General features: G+C 41.7%; 1 protein-coding gene across 14 annotated transcripts in view; it reads right to left on the minus strand.

The window, feature by feature from the left end:
• The window catches only part of tjp1b (tight junction protein 1b), a 61,269-nt gene that overhangs the window by 25,711 nt on the left and 10,365 nt on the right, over window positions 1–25,193 (minus strand). For 5 of the 14 annotated variants that reach the window (XM_070971350.1, XM_070971347.1, XM_070971351.1 and 2 more), the window contains exon 3: window positions 16,396–16,537. In XM_070971350.1, coding sequence (XP_070827451.1) covers window positions 16,396–16,537 — 142 coding nt within the window. Of the gene's footprint in view, window positions 1–4,229; window positions 4,448–16,395; window positions 16,538–19,203; window positions 19,234–24,523; window positions 25,035–25,193 lie in introns of those variants that run through there. The other 9 variants (XM_070971361.1, XM_070971355.1, XM_070971354.1 and 6 more) reach the window with 4 other exon arrangements.

The raw sequence follows: 25,193 nt of genomic DNA on the forward strand, positions 1-25,193 counted from the left end.
GACTTGTATCTGTATTGTTTATGTTTATGTTTCTTTACTCCGTGTGAATATTTTATGTAGAAAACATTTAGAAGCCAATTATATCCCACACATAAGAGGTTCTGTCTGCAGAAAAACACTCAAGATAAAGTTACTGGAGTGGTAAAAGGCTCTGTGAGAGGAGCGGGAGTCTCTCAGGCAGACCGCGTAACAAATGGTCATAAAAAATTGAAGAAAATGTCTCTGACGGCTTGAGCACACAGATACCTCATGACATCTGTCAAAGCTGCTCTGCATAGACACGGAGGTTAAGATTTCCAGCTCTGCAGTACTTTAAAAAAAACAATGATTGGATTTAAGTTTCCAAAATGGAGGGAGCCGGCGGGCCTTATTTGATGTGCTAAACTCTGAGGCCAACTGTCAACACTGTCATTAACAAGTGTTCAGATTAGACTTGCGCATTTGATACATTGGTATAGTAAAATCATTGATTATAGCCACTATCAGTGAAAAAAAAGTAATACACTGTTTTTCACAAAAAAAATCTACTTTGAGGCTTGAATTTCTCTAAACACGAAACAACTAAAAAATAATGAGAACAATAATAATCAAACCTCTGGTACTCGGTCTCAGGGATCGCGGCTCACAGTGAGCAGAATCTATTTCCAGTTTCAACAGCTGGAGTCAGTGATCATAACCAGAGCCTGAGAGTGATCTGAGCACACAGACCAGGAAATCAGCTCCTGAACTCCATCAGCCCAGTGCAAGTTATCAGCACCCCACACAGAGCACATAAGAGGGCAGGAATGTGCTGATAAGCCGAGCCACTGACCTGCAGCCGGCCTCCCCTCCGTCACAGTGATTGAAATGAGGACAACGGAGCCAATGAAAAACAGTCATGATAAGGGATGTTTCTGCACTATAAGAAACAGGAGGTTCATGCTGAAATGTGATTGATGGGAGATTTTGCAAGCCTCCTCATCCTGATTATTCCACAGCCCTTTCAAATGGGGATTTACGATGGACTTGATTTATATAAGCAAGCCTCTGTATGACTGCAGCTATAACCATAATGTAAATGTGCCATTTGTTAACACTGGGACTTGGTGCACAAGGGGAACATGAACTTTAATGACATATTTTTAAGAGGTGTTTGCTTGGAGGTCTTTGCTTGGCCGAGTATCAGAGCAATGACCTTTCAATGTCCACACCACACAATCAATCAATTTGCTATAGCTCACATTATTTCCAAAAAGCAGCCTAAAATTGAGGTAGTAGAGAATATGTAAGGAGCTATAGAAGATATTTTCCCCCAACTCTTTCAAGCCTAACCCATAAAATGTCTTTGATGAGGCCTATCAGCATTTGCAGCACGGCATACTTCTGAATAATTTCTTGCCCATGGATGCATTTGGTTGTGAAAGCTGACAAAAAACAGACAACACAAAAAACCTTATTCCACTATATAATGCCTTCATGCTGAGATGTGTGAGGAAAAAAAAAAAAACATCTGTCCTCTGGCACCGGTCGCATTATAATTCATCTTGTGCCAATGAGAGCCACACTTAAGAACACGCAAACTATTGCAGAGTTACATTTGCAATGCAGAGCAGAAAAGCCTCCTAAATTGAAAGAAAGGATTAGATCTATGAGCTCAAGAAGAGTGAAACAAGGAGTCGATCTCAGTCACACCTCCCAGAGGATGAAAATATCACAGTGATACTAATTACCCAAAATAATCCATGGTGTAAGCACAGATATAATACATCAGGATAGTGCAGGCTAACTCATTAAATCATTTTTCTTGTTTTTTTTCGAGTGGCGCCTCTAGGCTATCACCAACTCTGAAACACATACATTTTTTTTCAGCACTGTTTTCCAGCAACCTCTCTCTAGACAAATAAAGCAATCATCAATCATCTCTTCAGAGAGGTACCTGGTGCCATGTATTTTGTTCTCTTTTATCTTAATAAAACAGCCATTTGGTTGGGCATTATCAAATATAGAAACATAAGGGGCTAAAACCATAGAAAGTTTAGTCTCTCCATGGTGCACAATGTATTACTTAATACAGTAATGCAGTCAAAAGTATTACTGTTGTGATTTAGGTTATACCGTGTAACTGGATGAGCTCCTTATTCCAGAGAGTTTCCACAAATACACAGCACTACAGAACTGCCACCAAATTTAACTTAAGTAGGCAAAATGTCAGATATGTTTGTCCTTCCGAAACCACGATGACTCAGATGACTGCTGTTTCCATGACAGCTTAGGGCAACATGATTTACAGGCCAACATGTATGGCTGCCCTTGAGCAGAGAGATATTCTCCTCATCTCACAACCACTGCACAACACTGCCATGTGAATTAAAAAGAAAAAAAAAACCCACCCCAGTTTAATCTTGCTATGACAACATCCAATGGCTGCCACAAATATCATCTGTATTGTGCCTCCTCCACTTCATTTGACAAATATGTTGCCTTGTCCAACTGCAATTTCACATAACACTATCATGAGGCCATTTATGACATATTTCAGTCACAGACCCACACTGAGCTGTGAAGCAGTGCACCATCATACTTCCGAAGATTACAGACCATCTACACTCATTATAGTTAAAACAGTATAGCTAAGGTTAAATTCCTTTATGCTTTAAACAGCCTTTTGGGAACTTGCTTTAAATTCAAAGTGTGTTATCCACAACAGAAACAAGACAAATCAGACAACTAAATTCTATGACAACACACATCATTCCCACTGTAAGTGAATACAACCTGACTGTAGAGCTGGGCGATAATAACAACATGAAAAACATACTTAACACCTGATATGTTGGCAGTTATTGGCAACACTTACATACAATATGTAATGTAAACCAAGGTTGTGACATGTGTTGGCCAACCAGGCAGAGGGCTTCTGTGTTTATTTCCCACGGGAGGCAAATTAGTCTCATCAGGAGCTTTCAGAAGCAAAAGGTAAAGAAACTGTAGCTTAATCACTTTATTTTGATCATTAAAATTACAGATAATCCCTGTTTTTATACACACACACACACACACACACACACACACGTGTGTGTGTGTGTGTGTGTGTGTGTGTGTGTGTGTGTATAGAGAGAGAGAGAGAGAGAGAGAGAGAGAGAGAGAGAGAGAGAGAGAGAGAGAGAGACTAATTGTCCACAGTATATCTATATATATACATATTTTGCACACCACATAAACGGGAATGGATAGTGCACCATGTCCCAACCAGATAACGTCATCTGTCCACATACTAGCTGTAGTTAAGAGCAGTTTCCACCACACGTAAACAAACAGAACAAACGGTAACCATCTGAAAACGATGCTGTCCAGCGTCATCCTTGCTAGATCACAGTGTTCAACAGGTGATGACTGATGCTTTTAGTCCATGTTAGCAGCAGCCCATCCATTGATATGGAAATGAAAACAGTGAGATGGTTAGCTTGGGAGAGCGACGCCAAACACGGACTGCAGTCCACAACAAAAACCCCCACACACAGCTGACCATATTATGACAGCTGGTTAAAGTGTACAGACACCGGGACAGGCAGGCAGGTGTTTCAGCGTCACCAAACTAAAGCAAGCTAACAAGCTAACGTTAGCCAACTGCTACCTGGCTTCCCCAAAGACTGACTTTGGTTGTACAAGCAGACCATCAAAACAAGGTATGCCACCGCATTGACCTTCCCTTTAATTAAGAAAACGAGATCATATTTCTAGCAGCTGATCTCACGATATCACTCCCTCACTGCCTCTTGCAGTATGACACAATGAATATTGTGCCCCCTTCATATCCTCTTGGTCAGATCAACCCCTAGCTGGCCGACATTTTGTTCCAGCGGCTAGGCTAGCTCATCCTAGCTAACCTTACCTGGACGCTCCGCGCACTTGACTGGGGAACAGCCCGTCCGCATGATGACAGCTCGACTGCAAGGCATTTTGTGACTCAATATGATCGCTTATGCAAGCTCCACAAAAACTAGGACGAGGGACATCGTTCTTCATGCTTTCTATTAGAAGATAACATTAGCCTGCTGGGCAACTTGCTAACTACTTAGCATATCGCGTAGATGCAGTTGGCTAGCAGAGGTAGCTAAGTTACCTCGGCTTGTACCGTTATCGCTCACTTGTATCCGCAGGGGGACACACATCCAGTCAGCTCCTGCGGCTACAGCGAAATATACTCCCACCAACAACGTACTCACGGATAAATCAAGAAACCCATTCACCTTCGCAAACGCAATGGTCCTCCCGGCGTGCTTGTGAAAATCTTACAGAAAAGGAATAGAAAGGTCTTCCTGATGTGGCTCCAGAGCAGCAGCCGCCGCACTGCAATGGCAGGCAGTGGATGAAGCCTTCCTTCTCCCCCCCTCTGCCCTCACACTTCGGCTGCCGTCACCGCCGCGGTGACAGTGACAGGTTTGCCTGGAAGAAACCATTCCGGTTTGTCCGCGGGGGAGGGGGGGAGCATGGATGCAGAGAGGCTGTCCACAGCAGCCGCAGCAGCAGCAGCTATCCAGCAGCATCAAGCGCCATTCCACCGTGAGAAGAAGCGGTCGTCGATGAGGTTGAAAATACACCGATGAAGCTTTATCAGCTCCTGGTGAACATCGCAGGGCCCACTGCATATGGAAGAATGGATGCGACTGTTTTCAACCAGTCATCTTTTTCACAGCAATTAATAAGGAAAACATCCTGACGAATAAATACTACTCCAAACCCCCCAAAAAAAAGAAAGAAAGAAAGAAAAAAAGGTCTACTGCATTGCTGTACAGTTATACAATTTTAACTGCGGAGTATTATATCACAATTTTCACTATTATTACACGAATATTGAAACGCTATTGATTATAGTGGTATTATTAGTTTTAAAAATAGATGCCAATGGTGCATTTGGCTCCTTAGAGGGGTCTTTTTCATTAGCCCATATTTAGCGTCTACATAAACACATCATCTGATTTTGTGATGCCGTCGACTGATTGATCAGATAAGAAACTGAACAGTTTTCACAGAGCTAGGGCTACATATGTCCATAGAAATCTTCACGAGGATGTCTTTAACAGAATGACACTACATGTGGTAATCTGGTGCCCCAGCAAGGAATTTTGTGGAAGAACTCAAATACAATAAAATAGTCTGAAATGATTTCCCTAAATTGCACCACTTCTACTGGTAGATTGCAGTCGGACTAACAGCCCCACAAAACACTGTAAGCTTTCCCGTTGCTACATGTGACGTAAGCTTGTATTTTAAAGAGCTTGTAACAAGCATCCTGATCAAACAGAGAGCTAATAAATCTCAAGGATCTCAAGTGATCAAGGATAAGAAAACTACTCAGAGCTAGATGGAAGTGAAGCTAGACTGCACCTAAAGAGAGAGATTCTTAAAATACGTACATTATAATTTGGATGCTTCAGAAACATTCAGCAGCAAGATACAATAGATATCCTGCTGTTATTACCTATACACACACAACTTATATCTAGATGCATATTATCTATATACCAATGCAAGAGAGAGAATATGAGACAAGAGCGTTCTCCGTCAAGTCAGCCTTAATATTGATTTAACAAATTGAATTTTAAAAAATGAGTTGTCGGATTGATTAGGCGTCCTTTGCAACAAAGGACCGGACAAGGACAAGATGGATTATCCCTCATGTCTTTCTTTGTGTGTGTGTGTGTGTGTGTGTGTGTGTGTGTGTGTGTGTGTGTGTGTGTGTGTGTGTGTGTGTGTGCGCGCGCGCGCGCGCGCGCGCACGTGCTTGTGTATGATCAAGAAAAACAGCGGCTTATTTCAAAAGGATAGCTTTCTGCAAAATATGCTTTGGAAGACGGATGTTAGAGGCCCATAATGTGGAAGATATTTAACGCTGATGTTGTATTGTTTTGAATGCGAAAGGCGTTATGAAAAAATCTATTTGCACATCACTTTTAACTACAGCAAACATGAACTCTTCACAGGGAAAGCTGAGGTTGGCTACTTAAGTAGTAATGACATGCTGCATAAAGCCATTTAAAATGCAGAGGATAGAACTAAAATCCACCCTACAGTCACGATGCTCAATACTCCTTCCCATGGGGTATACAGATTTAATCAATATACAGTAGAATGTAAATTGTGCACTGCACCAAACCCCACTCTTAAGACTCTATTGCATGTGCTTTCGTTTTTGTGCTGGCTTTTCCAGAACTACCTACTGCTCTACAGCCCCTTCTGTTGTGCATTTTATCACTTTGAGATTGTGTGACCGTTCTTGTCACCTCTACCTCTGGCACTAATGAGTGCAGGAGAAGATAGGGGCTGAATATAATGCTGGAGGAGCACAGAGGTCCTGCAATGTTGCTGACGTAAGGAGACTTGCCGCAGATTCCATTGGAGGATCTGAAGGAGAAGCGGGGGGGCAGGGGCATCTTGAATGGAAGAATGCAAGTTGACCAAGGTCAAGAGAATAAGATAAATAAGGGCAGTCCTATATATCCTGTGGAAAAACAAAATATGATGAATAGCAGTTGCAAACATGGAAATAAGGATGCTCCACAAAAAGCAATGTATCTGTGACCTGCACCTCTACAGTTTTGTTGAATCTCCATTAATGGCAATAACGGGCAGACCTTAAGCAATATGTCCCGAGAATATCAGCATGAATGATGGTAACATTATGGTGATTGTCAACATTAGTTATCATCATGCATTTCAGTATTGACTAAAGAACTGAAGCAGAAAAATGTAATCAAGCTGTTAAAACCCCTCTGGAAATGCACAAAGGTAAACTTTTCTTTCTTTACAGTATGCATCCGATTAAATTGGCTTTGATGTGAGCTTAACGCATCTCCGCCGAAGCCCTTGAAACACCCTCTGTTAATGCCATGACAGTGTTTGCATCACTGGCTCTAACAGCACAGAGGGAGTTTCACATGCCGTGCAACAGAATTATGCAGGCCCACCCTCCCATCAGCACATTCAGATACACGCAGACAGGATCCAAACCAGAGTTTGACTGCAGGAACAAATCACACGAGTGGAAAAGCAAATTAGAAATTCACAGCATGTTGGCTTTTAGAGTGCACTGCCCCTGACAGTGAGCGAGTCACCTCTCAGCCGTACAGGTCAGGAAAACAGCCTACTAAGCAAAGGTCGACATGGCTATCTGTGAGCTTTAATGACTGCAGCTATCAAATGACATGACAGACGTTAAACATAGCACTGCAGCAGAGGAAAAATAAATGCGTTTGTCCAACAGCAGCGTGAGAGAAAGGATGATATTATGTGACACCGTGTTGCCAAAGCTGCAAGACGATACTCAAAACTTTGTGTTTTTTTATCTTGTTATCCGTTCTTTGGTTTTACAAATTGGAGTTCATCAATGTAATCTCATAATGGAGTGAGCTGGCTACCGGACAGAGGCTTGTATTTCTGCGATTTCTGTGTTGTCCTCTGTCAGTATCACTGACCTCTAGCATGAGAAAGCTGCACACTGACTTGACAGCCAACCCATTAGTACAGGACAGAAATTCCTCACACAAGGTTTCGTAATGCTTTCGCACATTCACAGCTGAAGAAAGAGTCAGGGCTCCAAGATCTAGCAAGGATGAGATATCTTGTAAAGTCAGCAGTTAAAAAAACACTTATCAAAAGGTGCTTTATAGAAGAGTGAGGTGTGACCTCTGTGAAGCAGAGTTGAGGATGTACAGCAGTAAAATGCAGTGGAAACATGCAGGAGAGGGAGTTTAGCTGCAGCCTCCTGATCGCGGTCCAGCTTTTTAGCAGCTGATTGTACAGTATGTGAGCACCTGTCCCACAGAGGAAGAAAGATCTCCTCTTTAATCTAGAGCGTAACATTTAGATTCTGCATTAGAAAACAGATATCAGTTTTCATGATAACGATGCAGTCGGCTTTGCTCTGTGAACTTTTGTGTACTCAGCTTTTATGTGAGGGCCAACTGAAGCAGTTAAACAGCAGATTTTGCTGAGGACTTGATTTGTTCTTTGTAGTTTGCCTCTTTGTAGTTTGAATGCAACTAATAGTTTATGTATTTTAATAAAAACTGCTTTGTGAACTGACTGTCTGGAGATGCATGTTTGATTTCATGTATAATATTGTATTTTGTCAAAAATGTTATACTGGTAATCGCAGTCCACCTTTAAAGGTAGGTGTACCATGAAATGGTCAGAAAAGTGACGTGATGGTGTTAAGCTACAGGAAGCAAAAAACAGCAGAAGACAAACACCATCTGACACTGTGAACATACAGGATGTCATAGACAAAGCACAAATCTGGATTTACTGATTCATAAATTTCAGCTAAAATCAGAACCCATGTACAAGGAGGAAATACATATTTTTCAGGATTCCCCAAATGAACCTATAATCTCCATCTCATTTTTCCCACCAACAGCTGAGAGCTCAGACATATCAGGTGACATGAAATGACCTCACATCCCCAGCCCTGCAGATCATGTGACAACAGGCCACCAACATCCAAATCCTCTCTGGATCAAACTACAGCATCATGTACAGTTGCAAAGAAGCAATCACCTAAGTATGTTTATCCCAGGAGGGGAGCACTAATGCTAATAAAGATGAACAATTCCAATCAGTTAATGTGTATGATGGGAAAGTGAAATAATACCAAAATGGTGAGTTCAATTATTTTGCTTTTGAACACAAGATCATACACTGCAGTGTTAACCATGAAGCTGAACTCCTGGGGGGTAAATTAAAGCTTTCAAAGCAGCAGGATCCTGATCAATCTCATTATGATTTCAAACACAAATTAATTATTTATGTTAATTAATCAGAAATGCTCCGCTCATAGAAATCCGGGGAGATTCACACGTCCAAAACCTACAACGTTGTTCAAGTCATATAGAATTATAGAGTGTGACTGATGTGAACTACCATCTAAATTATTAATGAAGTGGCTGTTTTTTCTTATTAGTTTCTATCAGGCAGACCTTTAAATTAGTTTGGATTCATAAGAGGTTGTCTATTCATGTCTTTTTCCCAAGAGAGCAACTTCACTCAGGATGAGAGTAAAGTAATTATAGGCCTGGATGGTGTGGGATCAGGCGCTCCCTTCGGACCAGACTGAAGAGGTATTGTGGAGGGCAGGTGATGGGGGCAATAGAGACAGGAAAGAAAAAGGGAGAAAAATCACCCAGGGGTAATTTACCGCACTGCGGAAAGAAGCACCGCTTCCTCAGTTCAACTGGAAATTAATTTTCATCACAACTACAGGTTGACTCATGGATAAATCCAATGAGGAAAAAGCATCAAATCTCAATTATTCTACTTTTAAAACAAGAAACAGTGCAACACATCAGATGAGTGGGGGGTTAAACTGTATGCTTGACTGTTTGACTTCACCACAGATGAGCATCAAGAGACGTCAGAGCAACAACTTTCCATTCTAGTGGCCGCTGTTTTTTTTTTTTTTTTTTTTTTAAATAACAAAATGTATTCAGCAACTGCTACAACATGTTCTATCACCACATATGAAAAGCTAAACATTCACCCAAAACCAACATACCAGCTGCTCATGCAGCCCGTCCTTCCTCTGTTGTTTCAGCTATGCAAACATGGATGTTTCACTGAGTTCCTGCACGTTTAGGTAGTAAAACTCTGCCCTCTGCAGGACTTCTGCTGAACACTGACAATCTGCATCAGGCATGACTGTTTCAGGCCTTGCAAGAGGAAATCTATGTCAAGATTATCATGCATGGTGGCGTGAAAACAAGCCGGAGGAGAGTGCGTCTGTGTGATTTCAATCCCTGCTGGCTGATGATGCACGCGTGAGCTGATGGAGGGAGACACAAGGAGGAGTTGGGGTTGTTCACCCACGGGTCTGCCGTGACGGGATGCTCCTGAGTCTAAACAGCATATGGTGCCTCCCTGGGCATCAACACACATCCTACATGTCCAGCAACACAGCAGGATACACACAAACACACACACACACGTACATACACACTTCTAAATACGCAAAATGTACACACACAACTTCCTTCCATTCATTAAAAAAGTAAGAAATGAGAGTAAAAAAGCTTTTTGTCTGATATGTTTGGAAGTATTTTACTTTGACCATAAGTGGTGCTCCGTTGTATTGTCAGATGTTATTTACTTTATTTATTTTGTGATTTGACACAAAGAATTGGCTTTCAGAACTGAAAGAAAAAAATCAATCAACACATTAGTTGATCAACAGAGAATAAATCAGCAATTATTTTGATATTGATTAACATTTTCTGACACCAGCTTCTTCAATGTGAGTACTTCCTGCTGTTCTCTGTTTACATCAGTGTAAACTGATGCAATATCCTTGGATCTTGAACTACAAGGGGCATTTTCTTTTGCAGTTTTCTAACATGTTATAGATTAAAAGGATTCATTGACTAGTGAAGAAAGTGATCAACAGATTAATAGATAATGAAAACAAACATTAGTTGCCGCCCTATTATGTAATTCATATTCATTGAACAACACAGTTCTTCAGCATGCGTCCATTACTGGATATGATGTTTTATTAGAATTTAGATTTGAGGGGCTTTGAGCCTAATGCTGCCTGTAAAATCTAATTGATAAATACAAAACGTCGCCTCCAGGAAAACAGCATGTGTTCATCTCATGACAATCACTCAACAGACAGTGTAATCTACAGCGCATGTGAGCATGAAACCGTGTGATTGATTAAGTTGTCTTAGGACAACCATCCCAGTGTTTCATTCTTGATGCTTGACTTCCCCACCATGGCCACCATCTTGATTCCTAACAACATTACATCATCCTGCTGGTTGTCCTTCACTTGACCCCACTCTCAAGTGCTCAAATGGGGGGGAATAACATGACCATCAAGCCCTCCTTGAAAATAAGCCAAAATTATAATGAAGGCTTGTTATTGTGGTATTAATAGATCCAGATGGTGTTTTTGGGCCGAAAAATATTGAATGTGCTGTTGGTTTAGAGCTACATTTTCACTCGTCAGCTGCTGATGGTGCCACATCTCTCCTCGTGATATAAATCATGTGGGAAAGTCAATAGAGTTGTTGGGATTTATGTGGGTTTGAGTCTTCTCTCTTGAAATGATTTGTTGTAGATGAGGGACATGAGCCCGACCATAAAAACAATTCAGGAGCACGAGTCATTTTCCTCAAATCTTCCACTGACAACCGAGGTCTCTGCTCTTTATAATCTTCAGACAGCATCCTTTATGAAATGAACAAGAGGGCCTTTTGATCCAATCGTGTTGCTGAGAACTACAGGAGATCCATTTTAGAGCATCTCGGCCTAAGGATGTTATACAAAACTGAACATTTACCATAAAACACACTTACTGATTGAATATTATGCAGGAATAAATGCATAATTAACACAGTAATTATCCAATTTCATTTTTTTTTTGTGAAATATAATGCAAATCGCTGCTGCAGAGGCTCTAAAGTCAACATATTGCTACAAGATGTATGATATGATGGTATTAAACACACACAGTGCAGAGTGCCCACAGTGACCTGCCATATGTCCCATCAGAGGACACACAGGCAGAACTTGCTCCTGAACGACAGCCTCCAGAAACACACCAAACATCTGCTGTTTCCACACAGCCTGTGGGATCACACACGCAACCTTCACATGCATTTACACATGGCCAGCTCATCCTCAGTGTCACACACAATTCCCCTCCATCACCTCCAACCATCCCCCAGTGCTTATCACCTACAGAACCAAAAACATTCATCCATTTGACTCTGTTCTTACATAACAGACCTGTCTCACCCCGAGAAAATCAGCTGCTGCCCCAATCACTCCCCTCATCCCCCTCTTCTCCTTCTACCAGTAAGGCCTCCTACAGTGTTAGTCGTGATGAATCTCCTGCACACACACACACCCCTACACCCCCCCCCACACACACACACACATACACATACACACACACTCTGCTCCTCCCTCCCCCTGTCTCTCTCCACAGCCCTTGTGGTGTGTCTCACTCCGGTCCGGCCCTCTGCTCCCATCCCTGTGCGCCTCCAAGCCTTCATCACACGGGAACAATCTCCCTCTAACAGGCCCTGAATATGCAGATTGGTTAATTCAGCTGCAGTTGCTCTCTCTGTAAATGCATCTGCAGCACTTTCCGAAGACTGAGCAGCGAATAAATGCTTACGCTGGGGGTTTTTTGGTGGTGGTTAGGGGGGAGTGCCTCTGTCCATGGCAGACTGCAGCCAAGGATGGGATTTTAGAAGTGGGATGGAGCAAGCAGAACTAATAAGAGATTAAGACTTTGACCGAGGCAGAACTCAAGGCCCAGTTAGTGACTGATCCTGATCTGTTAAGGAGTAATTAATTTAATTGCACTTTGTTGCATCTGCTCCTGCTGATACACTCGTAATTGTTGCTCTGCAACTCACCTGGTTATAGCCTCTGCAGCAAACATTCCTTTAACATTTTCCAAAACAGCTGAGAGGGCAAGAAAAAGACTGCATTAAAAACAGATCTTTCCCAAAATGAAGGCACATGAAAGGGCGACCTCAGTTTAGCATCCACACTGCAGCAGGGATACCGGTTTTGTGTGAGCCAAAGATTTTTTCCCCCATTTCCTTGATAAAATGCAATGCAAAGGTACATATTTACAATCATCTTAACATGCATATAAAAACACAAACATTGCATAAGACGGCATGTCCCCTGGAAAAGGTGACAGTTTACGATTTCTTAACATTAATCCCTGAGGTGCTCCTTTATAGAGCAGCAAATACACATATATACATATCACATATATCACAGTGGTTGTGGTTGGATACGAGAGATTAGCAGTTTAAATAATAAAAAGAAAAGGATTTTGTGTAATGCTGGAACAGATGGACTCATGCATCTCCCCAAAGCATTCAGAAATAATGTAAACGCTGCTGCTTTGAAATGGGACAAGGTGTTGTTGATGAACGCAGAAAAATAACTCCTGCTATACACAAAGGCATCGGGTGCATAAAAGACTGTAGCCCCCCCCCCCCCCCCCCCCCCCATTCTCTGTTGTGCTTTCTGCAGCCTTTGCACTAAAATCTGATTCAAGCTTTCTGTGAACAAGGGTGCTGCTTGCCAACACAAATGACAGCGGGAGTGGGCCGGGGGCCAAAGTCCTCCCCTGACTATCAAGAGAGAAAAGCAATCAAAAGAAGCAATCGATATAAACAAAGTCTTAACTACTATTGATTATTTAGCTCTGTGCTGATGGGCAATGATAGTTATGGACCTAAATTCATACCCTCAGTTGATTAATACTTCAGTATTCTGTTGAAAGAGCCAATCAGGTGAGATATTTTTGTTAGAAAGCGCCTGCAGATGATCCAGCGGCTCAGAGGCAGTGTTGTGTCTGTTGTGACATTTTGTAGGATGCAATGGAAACGGCTCCTCAGCTCAGCATCCTGCAGTCTCATCACTCACTGTAAGGCGGACCGTTACTTCCATCAGCTGCATTTGAGTTTGGGCAAAGTCAGCAAGTTTTCCTCTAGTGCACACACAGCCTGTACAAAAGAAATATACCATGGAAAGGCCAGGAGCCCTTCGCTGAGCTCTCAGTCTCTGGTGAGATAGTGGCCTCTTGAGCTGTTTGAAGCGTCCTCTGAGTGGCAGGCCGTAAAGACAAATGACAGCGATGTGGTAAGTCACTCTCTATGACTTACAGAGCAGGAGAGGATATGAGAATACTGTACAGGGACACTACACTGCTGTTTTCCATTCAGATGACGGCTTATGATTGCCGTGCATGGCTCAAAATCAAGGCCACCGCTAATCTGTCGATCGCAGCCTAAAAGCATCCACCTCCAGCATTTCACTGTCAGGTTTACTAGTCGGGGACTCAACAGCGATTTTGTAATTACTTTTGAAATGTAGGTCTTTTGTTCACTCAATCATGACAATTCATTTTTTGACTGAGACAATGACTACCAAGTGTTGCTTAATTCTCTGCGCAGTGTGTAACATTTTCAACATTTTTAGTGAAAAGAAATGTTTCTTCAGTCTGCAAATTTGTGCAGGCTGAATGATCTCCAGAGGATGAATCCTGCAGTAGTCACTTTGGTGACCCCCCTCTCTTTTCTTCCACCAGGAGGACCGAGATTTCACTTATCTTGTGAAATAACTAAATAACTACTGACTGGACTGGCACAAAAAAATCAGAAGTCCACAGTGTCCAGAGGATCCCTTGATTCTCTGATTTTTCCTCTGGTACCACCATGAGGCTGACATAAATGTTTTTAAGTAGAATGTCTTGAAGTCTATTGAATGGGACCATGTTCAGACATTCAGGATGAACTGTGATAACATAGGTCATTCAATTTTCATCATCAAGTAAAAAATGTGTGTGAAAATACTTTGCTTCATCACCAAACACCTGCAAAACTAATGACACTCCCATCAGCCTCAGCTGCACTTTGTGTTTGGTGCTGAGTAGCTAATATAAGCATGCTAACAGGCATGCTCAGCATCTTATATGTTACAGTTGCTTGACATCAGCATGTTAGCATTGTCATTGTCAGCATGTTAGCATGTCTGTAAAGTCTCATTAATTAATCTGCTGATTAGAGATCAGAGATCGTCTTAAAGCTCGGTGTCTGTGACACACAGCTGACTGACTTAGGCAGGAGTTAATAAAGGTAATGCATGTATCTCAGAGACATTCTTAACTCTAATGTTCTCAAAAGCATGTGTGTGTTACGCAATTGCTGACCAATACTTGTATCAATAATTAATTTGTGGTATCCTATAATGGAGTGAATTCACCGACAGGTCACAGCGGAGTTGTCAACACGATATAATTCCCCTGAGGCTGAGCCCTCCAGCAGTCTACTGCTCCGTCTGGAAACAACAAAGTCCATGTGTGTATTACAGCTGTGTGCGCTTTGATTTATGCACATCAGAGCTCTGAATTTAAAACACTGCTCTCAGCATTAATAAGCCCTTTGTATCTAAAAACATTCAGCAAAGGATATTTCATCATAATTTAGTGTGACTGTGAATACAAGGGAGAGTTTCACCTTGAGCATTTGGGAACATTTTAAGGCACTGAAGGATTGAGACACCTGTTGTCTGAATGTGAATGTGGATGAAAGATGCGTAAGTGTGTATGTGTCTATGAATAAAATAGTAACCTTGATGCTAAAATTGCATCTTAGAGAGACTCTGAATGAATCTGAAACAGGTCTGATTTAATACATTTGACAGATCAAGTGTGAAAATGGGAGTAGTTATTCATGGTGGCTGATGAATGCAAAACGCTTCACCTTTTCTAATTTAGGAAGAGATTATAAATGGCTGAGTAGTCAAATTTAAAGGAAATTAAATTGCAACCTGATTGCAGTGAAATTCATTCAGGATTTCCTTTCTGAGTTAAAACACATTTGTGTCACAAAGGAATGGTTTTACATTTTTGGAAATACACTTTTTCACTTTGTTACTGTTTTTGTACATCTTGTGAGCAGATCAATATCACTCTTGTGTCTGTGTTAAACCATTAGATCTCATTTGTTTGATCTGTAGAAAAAACAAAGTTTAAACTCCCATAGAACCACAGCATGCCACTGTTACACTGATTAGGTCAGTCAGGTTAGCTGTTTCCAGTCTTTTTACTAAGCTAGACCAACCATCTGCTGGCTGTAGCTTCTTACTTGGTGGACAGACATGAGAGTGACAAGCGTATGCCCCAAAATGTCAAGCAATTCCTTTAATTAAGGGAAAATATTAACATGACACAGGAACAACCAGCAGTGCAGATTCCAAGCTCACATTTTTGGAGTGTGATGCAACAAACGGTTTCGGCACAGCTTCAAAAACAACGTGAAGATTAATCCTTCATTTGCCACATGAGAGCTGCAGTGTGCAGCGTTATTTTCCTGTCCCCTTCATTTTGACACGTCAGTAAACAAAGCAAACTCCATACTTGCATCTCATGCATGGGAATGTAAAAGGCGTGTAGGGCCCGCAAAATTATCTGCAATTTACGAGAGACCATGATTTATGAGATAAGACACCACACATCATCTGTATGTAAGCAGCAAATCACTTTTGTGTAATGACTCCTGGTGCCAATCCTGCATATGTTGCATCTCTTCTTTAAGTGGTCTGCAAAGATTCTATATCTTGCGTGTTGCTTATCTCTATTTCTAACTTGCATTGTGCAACTTTTTTGGTGTTAGACTTGGTGTATGGTTTGGTGAATTTCTAGACATGTAAATAATATAATGTCTGTGGTTTAATTTTAGTCACACTAATCAAATACAGTTAAAAAAGGACTATTTATTGCAGCATTCCTGCAAGACTCCAACCTGTCAGCACTTTGGCCTTGGTGATTAGGTGACTAATCAACTTATTAATACACTGTGTGTGCCTTTGAATCAGTTTACTTACATTGGAGTCAAGGAGATCAATGCTGTCCAGACTCTTGCTCCTGTGAATGCGGCCCTTGATGCGGCGGAGTGATGGTTTGCCCTGAATGGTGCTCACTGAGGAGGCTGCTGTGATGGAGCCAGCGGTCGGGCTGGGGTGTATCCTGGGGTCAGTACGGGAGGGGGGCAGGAGGAGGAGGAGGAGGAGGACAGAGAAAAACAGCACTGCATCAGGTCAAGTAAGTACACATCCAGCATTGTTGTATCACAGTAGGACAAAGTGCCACAGGCAAGGCTGAAGAAGAGGAGGAAGAACGCAGCGGTCACGTTTCTTGCTTTTCAAAAGGCCACAGTCCCCCGCTGGATAAAATGGCATTTAAAGAAATCTATAATTGGATTTAATGTCACAGCAGCCCTGCAGGGGAGCTGGTTCGAGCTCAGGAAGCACTGCAGCCTCAAACATGGAGGGCCTGTGCAGCTCTGTGGGCCACACCAGCCAAACTGTAGCTGGGTCATGGTGAGATGTGGGGAGGAGGCACACTTGGCCGACCTATCACCAACACTCTCAGGAAATGTTTTACCCTTCACAAATGACATACTTAAGCAGCGCTGCTGGAACCCTGCTGTCCACATTAAAGTCCTCCGCCTCTCATTTCCTTTGTGGTTCCCATGATCGTGGCTTAATTGCTGTGTAATATAGTGTGTTTGCCACAAAATTAATTATCCCCGCAGGGATGAATAAAGCTGAACTGAAATGAGAATTTACTTTATCGATGCATCTACAGAGGGGCTAAAACCAGCCACATTGAGCGTATATATTATTTTGGTACCACTTTCTAATAAGGCACCCTTTATAAAGTTTCTTGGTTGTAACTAACAGTTTTTCTTAATGGTTAATAAACTAATTATCAATGTTTGTCAGAAGAACTATTTTTGGGATGTTGTAGGTGTTGATTGGTCTTTCAATAAATGCTTATGAACTTCTGACTTTCTAATGCCTAAAGCTTAAAGTTCTAAATGCAATTAAGTTGTTAATAAGCTAATTTTGGTTCATATATTTGCATGTTTTTCCAGAAGCTAAGTCATTGATCAGCTGAGCTATTTAAAGAGACAAATAAGTGTCCTGCTGGAGGAGGAGAAACACCAGCTAGCAACCCAAAGGTTGTTCTCATTTAATGGCTTCTAACTGATGTACAAAGCATTAATAAATTAAACTTTAAAAAAAGCTATTAGTTACAACTTGTACACCTTTTCATTAAGGGTGCCCTGCTAGAAGGTGGTGCCATTATATCTACTGCATGTCTGGCTAGTAAAGCTAAAAAAACTGACAAATCATTTACAGGAAACAGACAGAAAATTAATTTAGATTTATATTTTATATATATAATATTTGGGTTTTGGACTGTTGGCCGGACAAAAAAGCAATATGAGGATGACATGTTTGGCTTCAGGGAATTGTGACACTTCACAATTTTCTGACATTTTGCAGACTGTCAATGCTACAGAATTTTGCTGTCGCCCTCATTCTTGTTGCCTGATTTAGTGCAGAAAAAGCTGCTTCCCATAACTGCACAGTGCTCATACTGCACAGTGTAGCTCAAATTGGTCACAGCCTACCTCTCCTCTCTCCAGTCCTTTCTCTCAGTGTCATGGAGGACAGTCACTCTTAATGAGGATTTACCTAACACAATATTCAATGAGGCAAAATCCTGTCTACACAGTGCAGCTCAGGGACAGTAGATATCCATTAGCGTGCTCAGCAGCAGGCCCAGAGGAGCTCCGGAGGTTTGGAGACTCAGCGAGGGAAATTATGACAGAAAGGAATGGACAAAGATGGGAGGTAAGAGAACATCACCTCCCACTTTCTCCCTGCATTAATTCAATAGTAGCCTGAAGCGGTGTAAGGTGCTTGTTGGCTGGAAATGCAAGGTAAAAGCATGCAGCATTACGTGCAGTCAATTACAAGCGACCTCGGATTGTTCTCATAAACAATACAGCAAACATGACTAATGAGAAAAGCTGCCTGGACTGTAGCACAGGCCCGGTGCAGTCCTGCGCATTCAGAAGCTCATTTCTTGGATGTTGATTCTGAAATGGATTTCAGCCAAAACACTTCAGGCCACAAAGGCAGAATGTAACATAGTGCCAGCAACTGTGCCGACTCAGATATAACGTGCAGTGAATGATTTTACATCGCCCGTGTGATGAATTCCTCTCCATCAAATATGCAGGTATAATGTGTTTCACTTGAGGTTTGAGAGAACGCATAAAACTGTGAGCCTGAATGTTAATGTCGTCTTTTCGCTTTATCAGGGTTATAGGTACATTTTAAACGACAAAAGGATGAACGGTATTTGCCGTATGACTTCTCAACTTTGGCAACTATTGCCAAAGTTGAGAAGTCAAAAGACCTTTTACCTATGTACTTTTTATGACACAAGCTCATGAAATAGGACATAATTTCAAACAAACACTTTGACGTTTTGGGAAATTAGCTTTCTTGCTAAAAGTTAGATGAGTAGATGGATACTGTGTACATGTCTGTATGCTAAATATCAAGCTTTGGCAAGGAGACAGCATATTTAGCGTACAGACGTGAAAGGTACAAATAGATAGATGCGATTAGGCCTATTTCTTGGCCTGGTGCAGTGACTTTCGAGTCTCTTGTCATCACTGCTGTTGCTGCTCCTGGCCAAGAAATATTTCCAGCTGTAAGACCCTGTAAAACCACAACTTGTCAGTTTTACACTTCGGTTTCTGTATGGATTAAACAAAGATGTAATGTGTTAATTGGTGAAATTTAGGCGTGCAGGTAAGCGGACTTTGTTACCTGTGGCTGGAGCCAGGCTCGCTGTTCCCCCTGTTTTTATTTAATTGACAGTTATGAGGCAAGAAAGCAAATGAGAGCATTTTCCAAAATGTTCCTTTAAGGGACAATCATGAAACAGAGAACAAAACATAAAATACAAACACTTCTATATGACTTGATTAGTTTGTATGATTTTTGTTTTTATTGTCATCTCTGTTGATTTCAGACAGCAGTGTAAAGACTGCCACATGCATGAAAATATAAAATATAAGATACATGATCATCAGCGATGAGTAGAAGTAGAACCCTCAATTATTTGCTGTTATTTGTTGTTTTGTTTTAGAGCACAGGTCACATGTGGCAAGTTCACAATACAATGAGTGTCTGGTTGAACCTGATAGAGTGACTGCATTGGAGTCTTGGACCTTTTGCAGTCTCTGTGAACAAAGAAAAGTCTACTTCAAAAGAAAATGGAAAAGGATCAATACAAAGACCCTTTGATGACCTACTTTGATAATGCATAGTTCACAGATAAGCTAAGGTCAAACAGATGCTTGATGCAGTTCCAAAGAAAGGATGGGATACACACACACACAAACACATTAATCAGTTGCAGGACTTTATGCCGTTCCTCTGCTCCGTCTCTCCCAGCCTGCCTGGAGGAGCCATCAGGTACGATTAGTTCAGGCAATAACGGCTTACTGCTTTATCAGCAGGTCAATAGGCAATGTTACGCTCCATTCCTCCCGTCTTGGCCACTGCTAATACAACATTTAACAAGGAGAATAGTCCTGACCAGTGTCTGGTACACACAGACACAATAAAACATGTACAGACACACACTGTAAAAGACACACCATCTAATTCAACATCTGTCTGAGCCTAAATGAGTTATCTCTGCACTGCAACCACGCTATCTGCCAGCTTTTGTTTTACTATTTGGAGAAAAATTGCAGGTTAAAAATAAGGGGAAACATTACATAAACAATAGACTTGTTGTATTATCCCTGCAGGCCTGCAACAGAGTGTAAAGTTCATTAAACCAGGTTAATGCTAATCTTTGGCTGTGTGTGGGGGGTAAAGGGTTTTTAAGACTGCAGGCAAAAGGAACATCTGTTTGCAAAGACTAATCCTAATTTAGAGAGCTGCTGCTGCTGCTATACAGTCTTTATCAAAGGCAAGCGGAGCTGGGCTTCCTCTAATTTTGGGAGAATGCGATGCACATGGCACAGGCAGTCTCTGCTCAGTGGATGGTGTTAAATGTTCAGGCAGAGCAGTGTGTAATCTCACCGTCACACGCTGAGAGATCAGCAGAACAGGAAGCAGCTTTGACCATTTGACCAGAAACAGTACAGAATTAATGCCGCAATTATGCAAAGAGCAGCCTTAAAAACAGTATATTTATGTTCTGTATTCAAGCGCAATGAAGCGTTTTCTGGTGTTTGTCTTTCAGAGATGATGTATGATCTGTAAATACACACATATTGTGCCTTTCCAAACCCTAAACGAGGAGCATATCGAGGCAACAAATACACCATAATCCTTTTATTTATGGAGGTTACTAATTCTATTCTTTTTCTTCAGATAATCTATTGATGTTTTAATTCAATGTTTGTTCCAGGATCTTAAATATTTTGAGACATGGTAATCTCTACCAGAATTCAGTTTCACCAAATTAAACTTAATGTAGAATGATATCGAAAACAAAATAAGGTCATTCTTTGACATTTCTACTTGAAGATTAATCAGTTGGCCATATATTAATTTTCAGATAACAATTTCAGCTCCAGTGGTTTGCATCTGGAGACTTTCTTTTAATTTCTGAATATAGACACACGGTGCTGATGAATGCAGACCAGTATTGATCCAAAAGGTCACTTTAATCAAGTTATCAAAAAGGGAAAAGGTTAAACCGACAGAGCGTGTTTCTCCAAAATCCTTGCAGAGAGACACTGAGGGACATTTTTTCTCATAACAATGAAGAACAGTGTAACGGCTTACAGCTACTCCACACATTCATCATTATAAAAATCTTTTTTTGTGCTTTGTTGTGTTTATGATTCATGAGGTGTCAAAACGTCCTGCTGTACTTGACCTGAAACTCACCTGCGTCGGTGACAGAGTTAGGCTATTTCTTTGACACTACGCTGCATTTCAGTCGGGTGGATTCAAGCCTATCAAATGAGGACGCTGCAATAAAGCAATCCCTCTGCAGCGCATGCATTAGGCAGACGCTTTCATCTAAAGTGACTTACAAAACAAAAATGTGTGTTTTGTCACATTTTCTTGTACAATAAACAGTCGAATAAGATGAGAAAGAGGTGGAAGAACTCAAATGCACACAGTCTGTAAATGGTATACCACACCTTGATAGTACTACTGTTACTGTCACTACTATCACTACTACTTGATACTACAACTATAGCTTTTACTACTACTATTACCTTTACTGATTATGTTAAAAACAAAAGTGAAGATGAGGGTGACAATGTTCAGTTAGTTCTTAAGCCAAAGTATTCAGAGCTTTTCCTGTTCTGCCAACGTTTATAGAAGGGATGCACTAATTATTACACTCAAAGGACCATACCAGTGTTTTTGCAAGTCCCCCAATGTACTTTACTGGTGACAAGTTTCAAATAGCCTGCATGATGTACAGCTACGCATTCTGCAAATCAAAGGTATTTCCCCACCTTTCCACCTGTCAATTTTTGCTTTCATTCATTCTTTTTTTTTACTTTAATCTTTATTTAACCAGGATAGGTCCCATTGGGACTAAGAATCTCTTTTTCAAGGGTGCCCTGGATAAGACAGACAGCGGCACAAAATAAAGCAAGTGACTGGAAACAGACACAAAACAAAAAGCAGATAATATTACAATACATCACATATAAGCCATCCAAAAAGCGCACACACCCCGACCGTTCTGTCTTCAGTTGTTTGAAAATAGATTTAAAAGCATTCAAAGAAATCCAATGGTGTTTTTTGTTTGTTTGTTTGTTTGTTTGTTTGTTTGTTTGTTTGTTTGTTTGACGTTCTGACCATATTCCAGTCTGAGGGTCCCTTTCCCCACTCCCTGTACAAACATTACAGACAACATGTAAAAGTCCTGTGATGGCAAAAAGTACTATCCATCGCTCTTCTGTAAAATATAAATACACAGATAGCATGAGAGCAGCCCAAGCATTACAGTATATGATATTACCAGGTTAGTGATTTAGTGAATTAGCATGAATACCAATTAGCAAACCTTTAAAATTCGCTAATGCAGATAATCTATCAAAGGCCGCAACATTTTATTGTCAAAGAACAATTAATTATTGTTCAGTGGTAATGAACTTTAAATGCAGATTATTTTGAAAAATCTCCGCTGCATTGCCTCAAAATAATGCGACTTTAAATGCAGACATGATACTCAGTGCGATAAATTACACAACTAATGCAAATCTCAAGTGCAGTTACACTGTGGGAATTATTAGGAAACAATGCCTGCTTGAAAGGTAGAAAAGATACACTGAAATATCCAAACGGCAACAACTTGATGTGCAGAATGGCTAGCTGTAATGGAAAGAACAAGCCCTGCAAAAAATTTAAATCCCAGGCATGGTCCTTTAAATGACACACAAGCATAAAAAGTTTAGACAAAAATAGCAATCAGGAATCGTCAGCATTTCCTAACTTTAGCTCCCCCTAAAATGTGCTTAAATATGGAGATGTGAGTATCAAAACAACAATAACAGGAGAAACATGAAAGCAGCTGTTTGTCTCGGTGAAATCTCTTATCTTCTCCTGGGGGGCAATTAGGCTAACAAGAGGATGACTAAGGAATATGACTACAGCTAAGAACGCTGCATGTGATAAGGTCTGACCCCGGCTGAGGTTACAGTCACTTGTCTGACAAGAGATGGTGGTTGTGTTCTTGTAAATGTTTGAATAAAGATGCACTGAGAACACCTTATTACACTGCATTAAGGACTGTGACAGTAAAAACATCCTGTTTTACACATACTATTTGCATGTCAACTTGAAGGTAATTAGAAAATGCAGCTTGTGGCTTTGTGAATGTCCATAAATCTCCTTTCATGATCCTAATCTTTGTCAAGACAGTATGACACTCAGATTTCCAGCATCAGTGTTCTGTCCTCTCTTCAGTCACACACAATGGTTTAGGAAATGGTTTCGGTTGGCTGTAAAGAGCTGATGATAATAGTTAAGCCTCTCGCACACTGGAGCCCAGCCAGTGTAACTGCATTATGTGAATAAATGATCCACACCATGCGATACATTTTCAGTTTGCGTGAGACACTTCCTATCAGAGTGCCATTGAGCCTATTGACTCCTAATTAACCGTCTTTGCTTTCAAACAAGATGGTAATCCGGCTGTAATTAGGGATACTATGTCACACACGTTGCAGCCTCGGCAGCAATCTGCTCACAGCGATGAAGAGGAATGAAAGGAGGGCTGTCTTAAAGTAAACAAATGAACACGGCCACATGAGGAGAATGAGACTGAGATGTGGTCACTGCGATATGTACTGTAGCATACAGGCACACAGAGGAATGAGGACACTGAAGAGGAGGACAGACCAGACACAAACACATGCTGAGAGCAGAGTATGGGCAGGAAATGTTTAATAGACAATGGCAGTGAGAGGTGCACAGAGGCCTGGCTGCAGCACAGGAAATAAAAACAGGAGAGGACCATGTTTCATGCTTTGCATTTTATTCATTAGTAACAAACACAGCAGTGGGGACAGCAGAGGGGGTTTTGTGGAGGAAGGGTGATGGTTAACCACATGGTTGGCATGATGATGACATTTCCAGAGCAACAGCAGTGCAGCGGAGGCCGTGTAGTATTAAAGCACATGAAGTTGGAGTCAAAGAGACAATGATGAGGCTATGACATCATCCCTACGCATTCAACTTTACAAACTGATGGCGAGGAAGGACATGGCTCCAGCCACTGGACCTCGCGCGCACGCACACAGGCACGCACGCACGCACGCACACAAACTCCCAGCATGCGGAGTTGTTGCCGTACCTACTGTGTATCGACCACAGTGGGTTTGTGATGATTGCAACATGGTGCAGACAGGCTGCAGTGGCCGAGAGGAATATTATGTCATTTTGGAGAGTGAGCGGGCGCACCGTGGCTCCGTGACCCGCTCATCATTTGACGAGATGAGGGAGGCGACAGCTCGGCTCATCGCAGCCCCCGAACCCCCCCCCCCCCCCCTTTTCTTTTTTTTTCCTCCTTTTTTTTTTTTTTTTTAATCTCAACTTGCATCATCATCATCATCATCATCATCATCATCACCATCCGCACCAAGATTCATATACTCACCACATACGCTTCCTGGGCGGAAGACAATGTTCTTTGTTGGAGGCGGTCACCCCCAGAGCCAGCTGCATTACAGTAATGTATTTCTGGTAATTCACCATGGTACTGTCCACCGCTACTAAAAATCCAACCCAAAGAAAAGCACAGGTGATCATATATTTCTTTATTCCCTGGCATCCGCCTCCGCTGCGTCTTCCACGCTCAGCATCACAACGCCATTTCCAGCGCTGAAGGACTGACAGTGAAAACACTCCCCAAGGAGCTGAGCGAAAGGTGCCGTACCGCTGCGACCCATGTCTGCAATGACACTCTGACCGTGTTTTAGCGCTCGCAAGCGGATCGCCGATCCATTCGATCTCTGTCTCTCTTTTTTTAATTTGTCAAAACGGTCAGGTTTGGGACATATCTCCTTCCTTCCTCCTGCCTCCTCCCTCCTATCCGGGGCTGGAAACACTCTCCTAAAAAACACTGCAGCGTCCAGGCGTCCGTGTGTGTGAGGTAGGGGAGAGAGTGTGTGTACAGTGTAGTCAGAGGGGAGCGACTGCGAGGGAGGGGAGGAGGGAGAGGAGAGAGGGCGAGGAGGAGGAGGAGAGAGGGAGGCAAGGGACCGATGGAGGAGCTCAGTTGTAGCATCTGTTTAGGAAGTCTACAGTTTGTCTTTAATTGCTTGTTA

Source organism: Chaetodon trifascialis, chromosome 10 (assembly GCF_039877785.1).
Source record: "Chaetodon trifascialis isolate fChaTrf1 chromosome 10, fChaTrf1.hap1, whole genome shotgun sequence".
In the NCBI taxonomy this organism is placed as follows: domain Eukaryota; kingdom Metazoa; phylum Chordata; class Actinopteri; order Chaetodontiformes; family Chaetodontidae; genus Chaetodon; species Chaetodon trifascialis.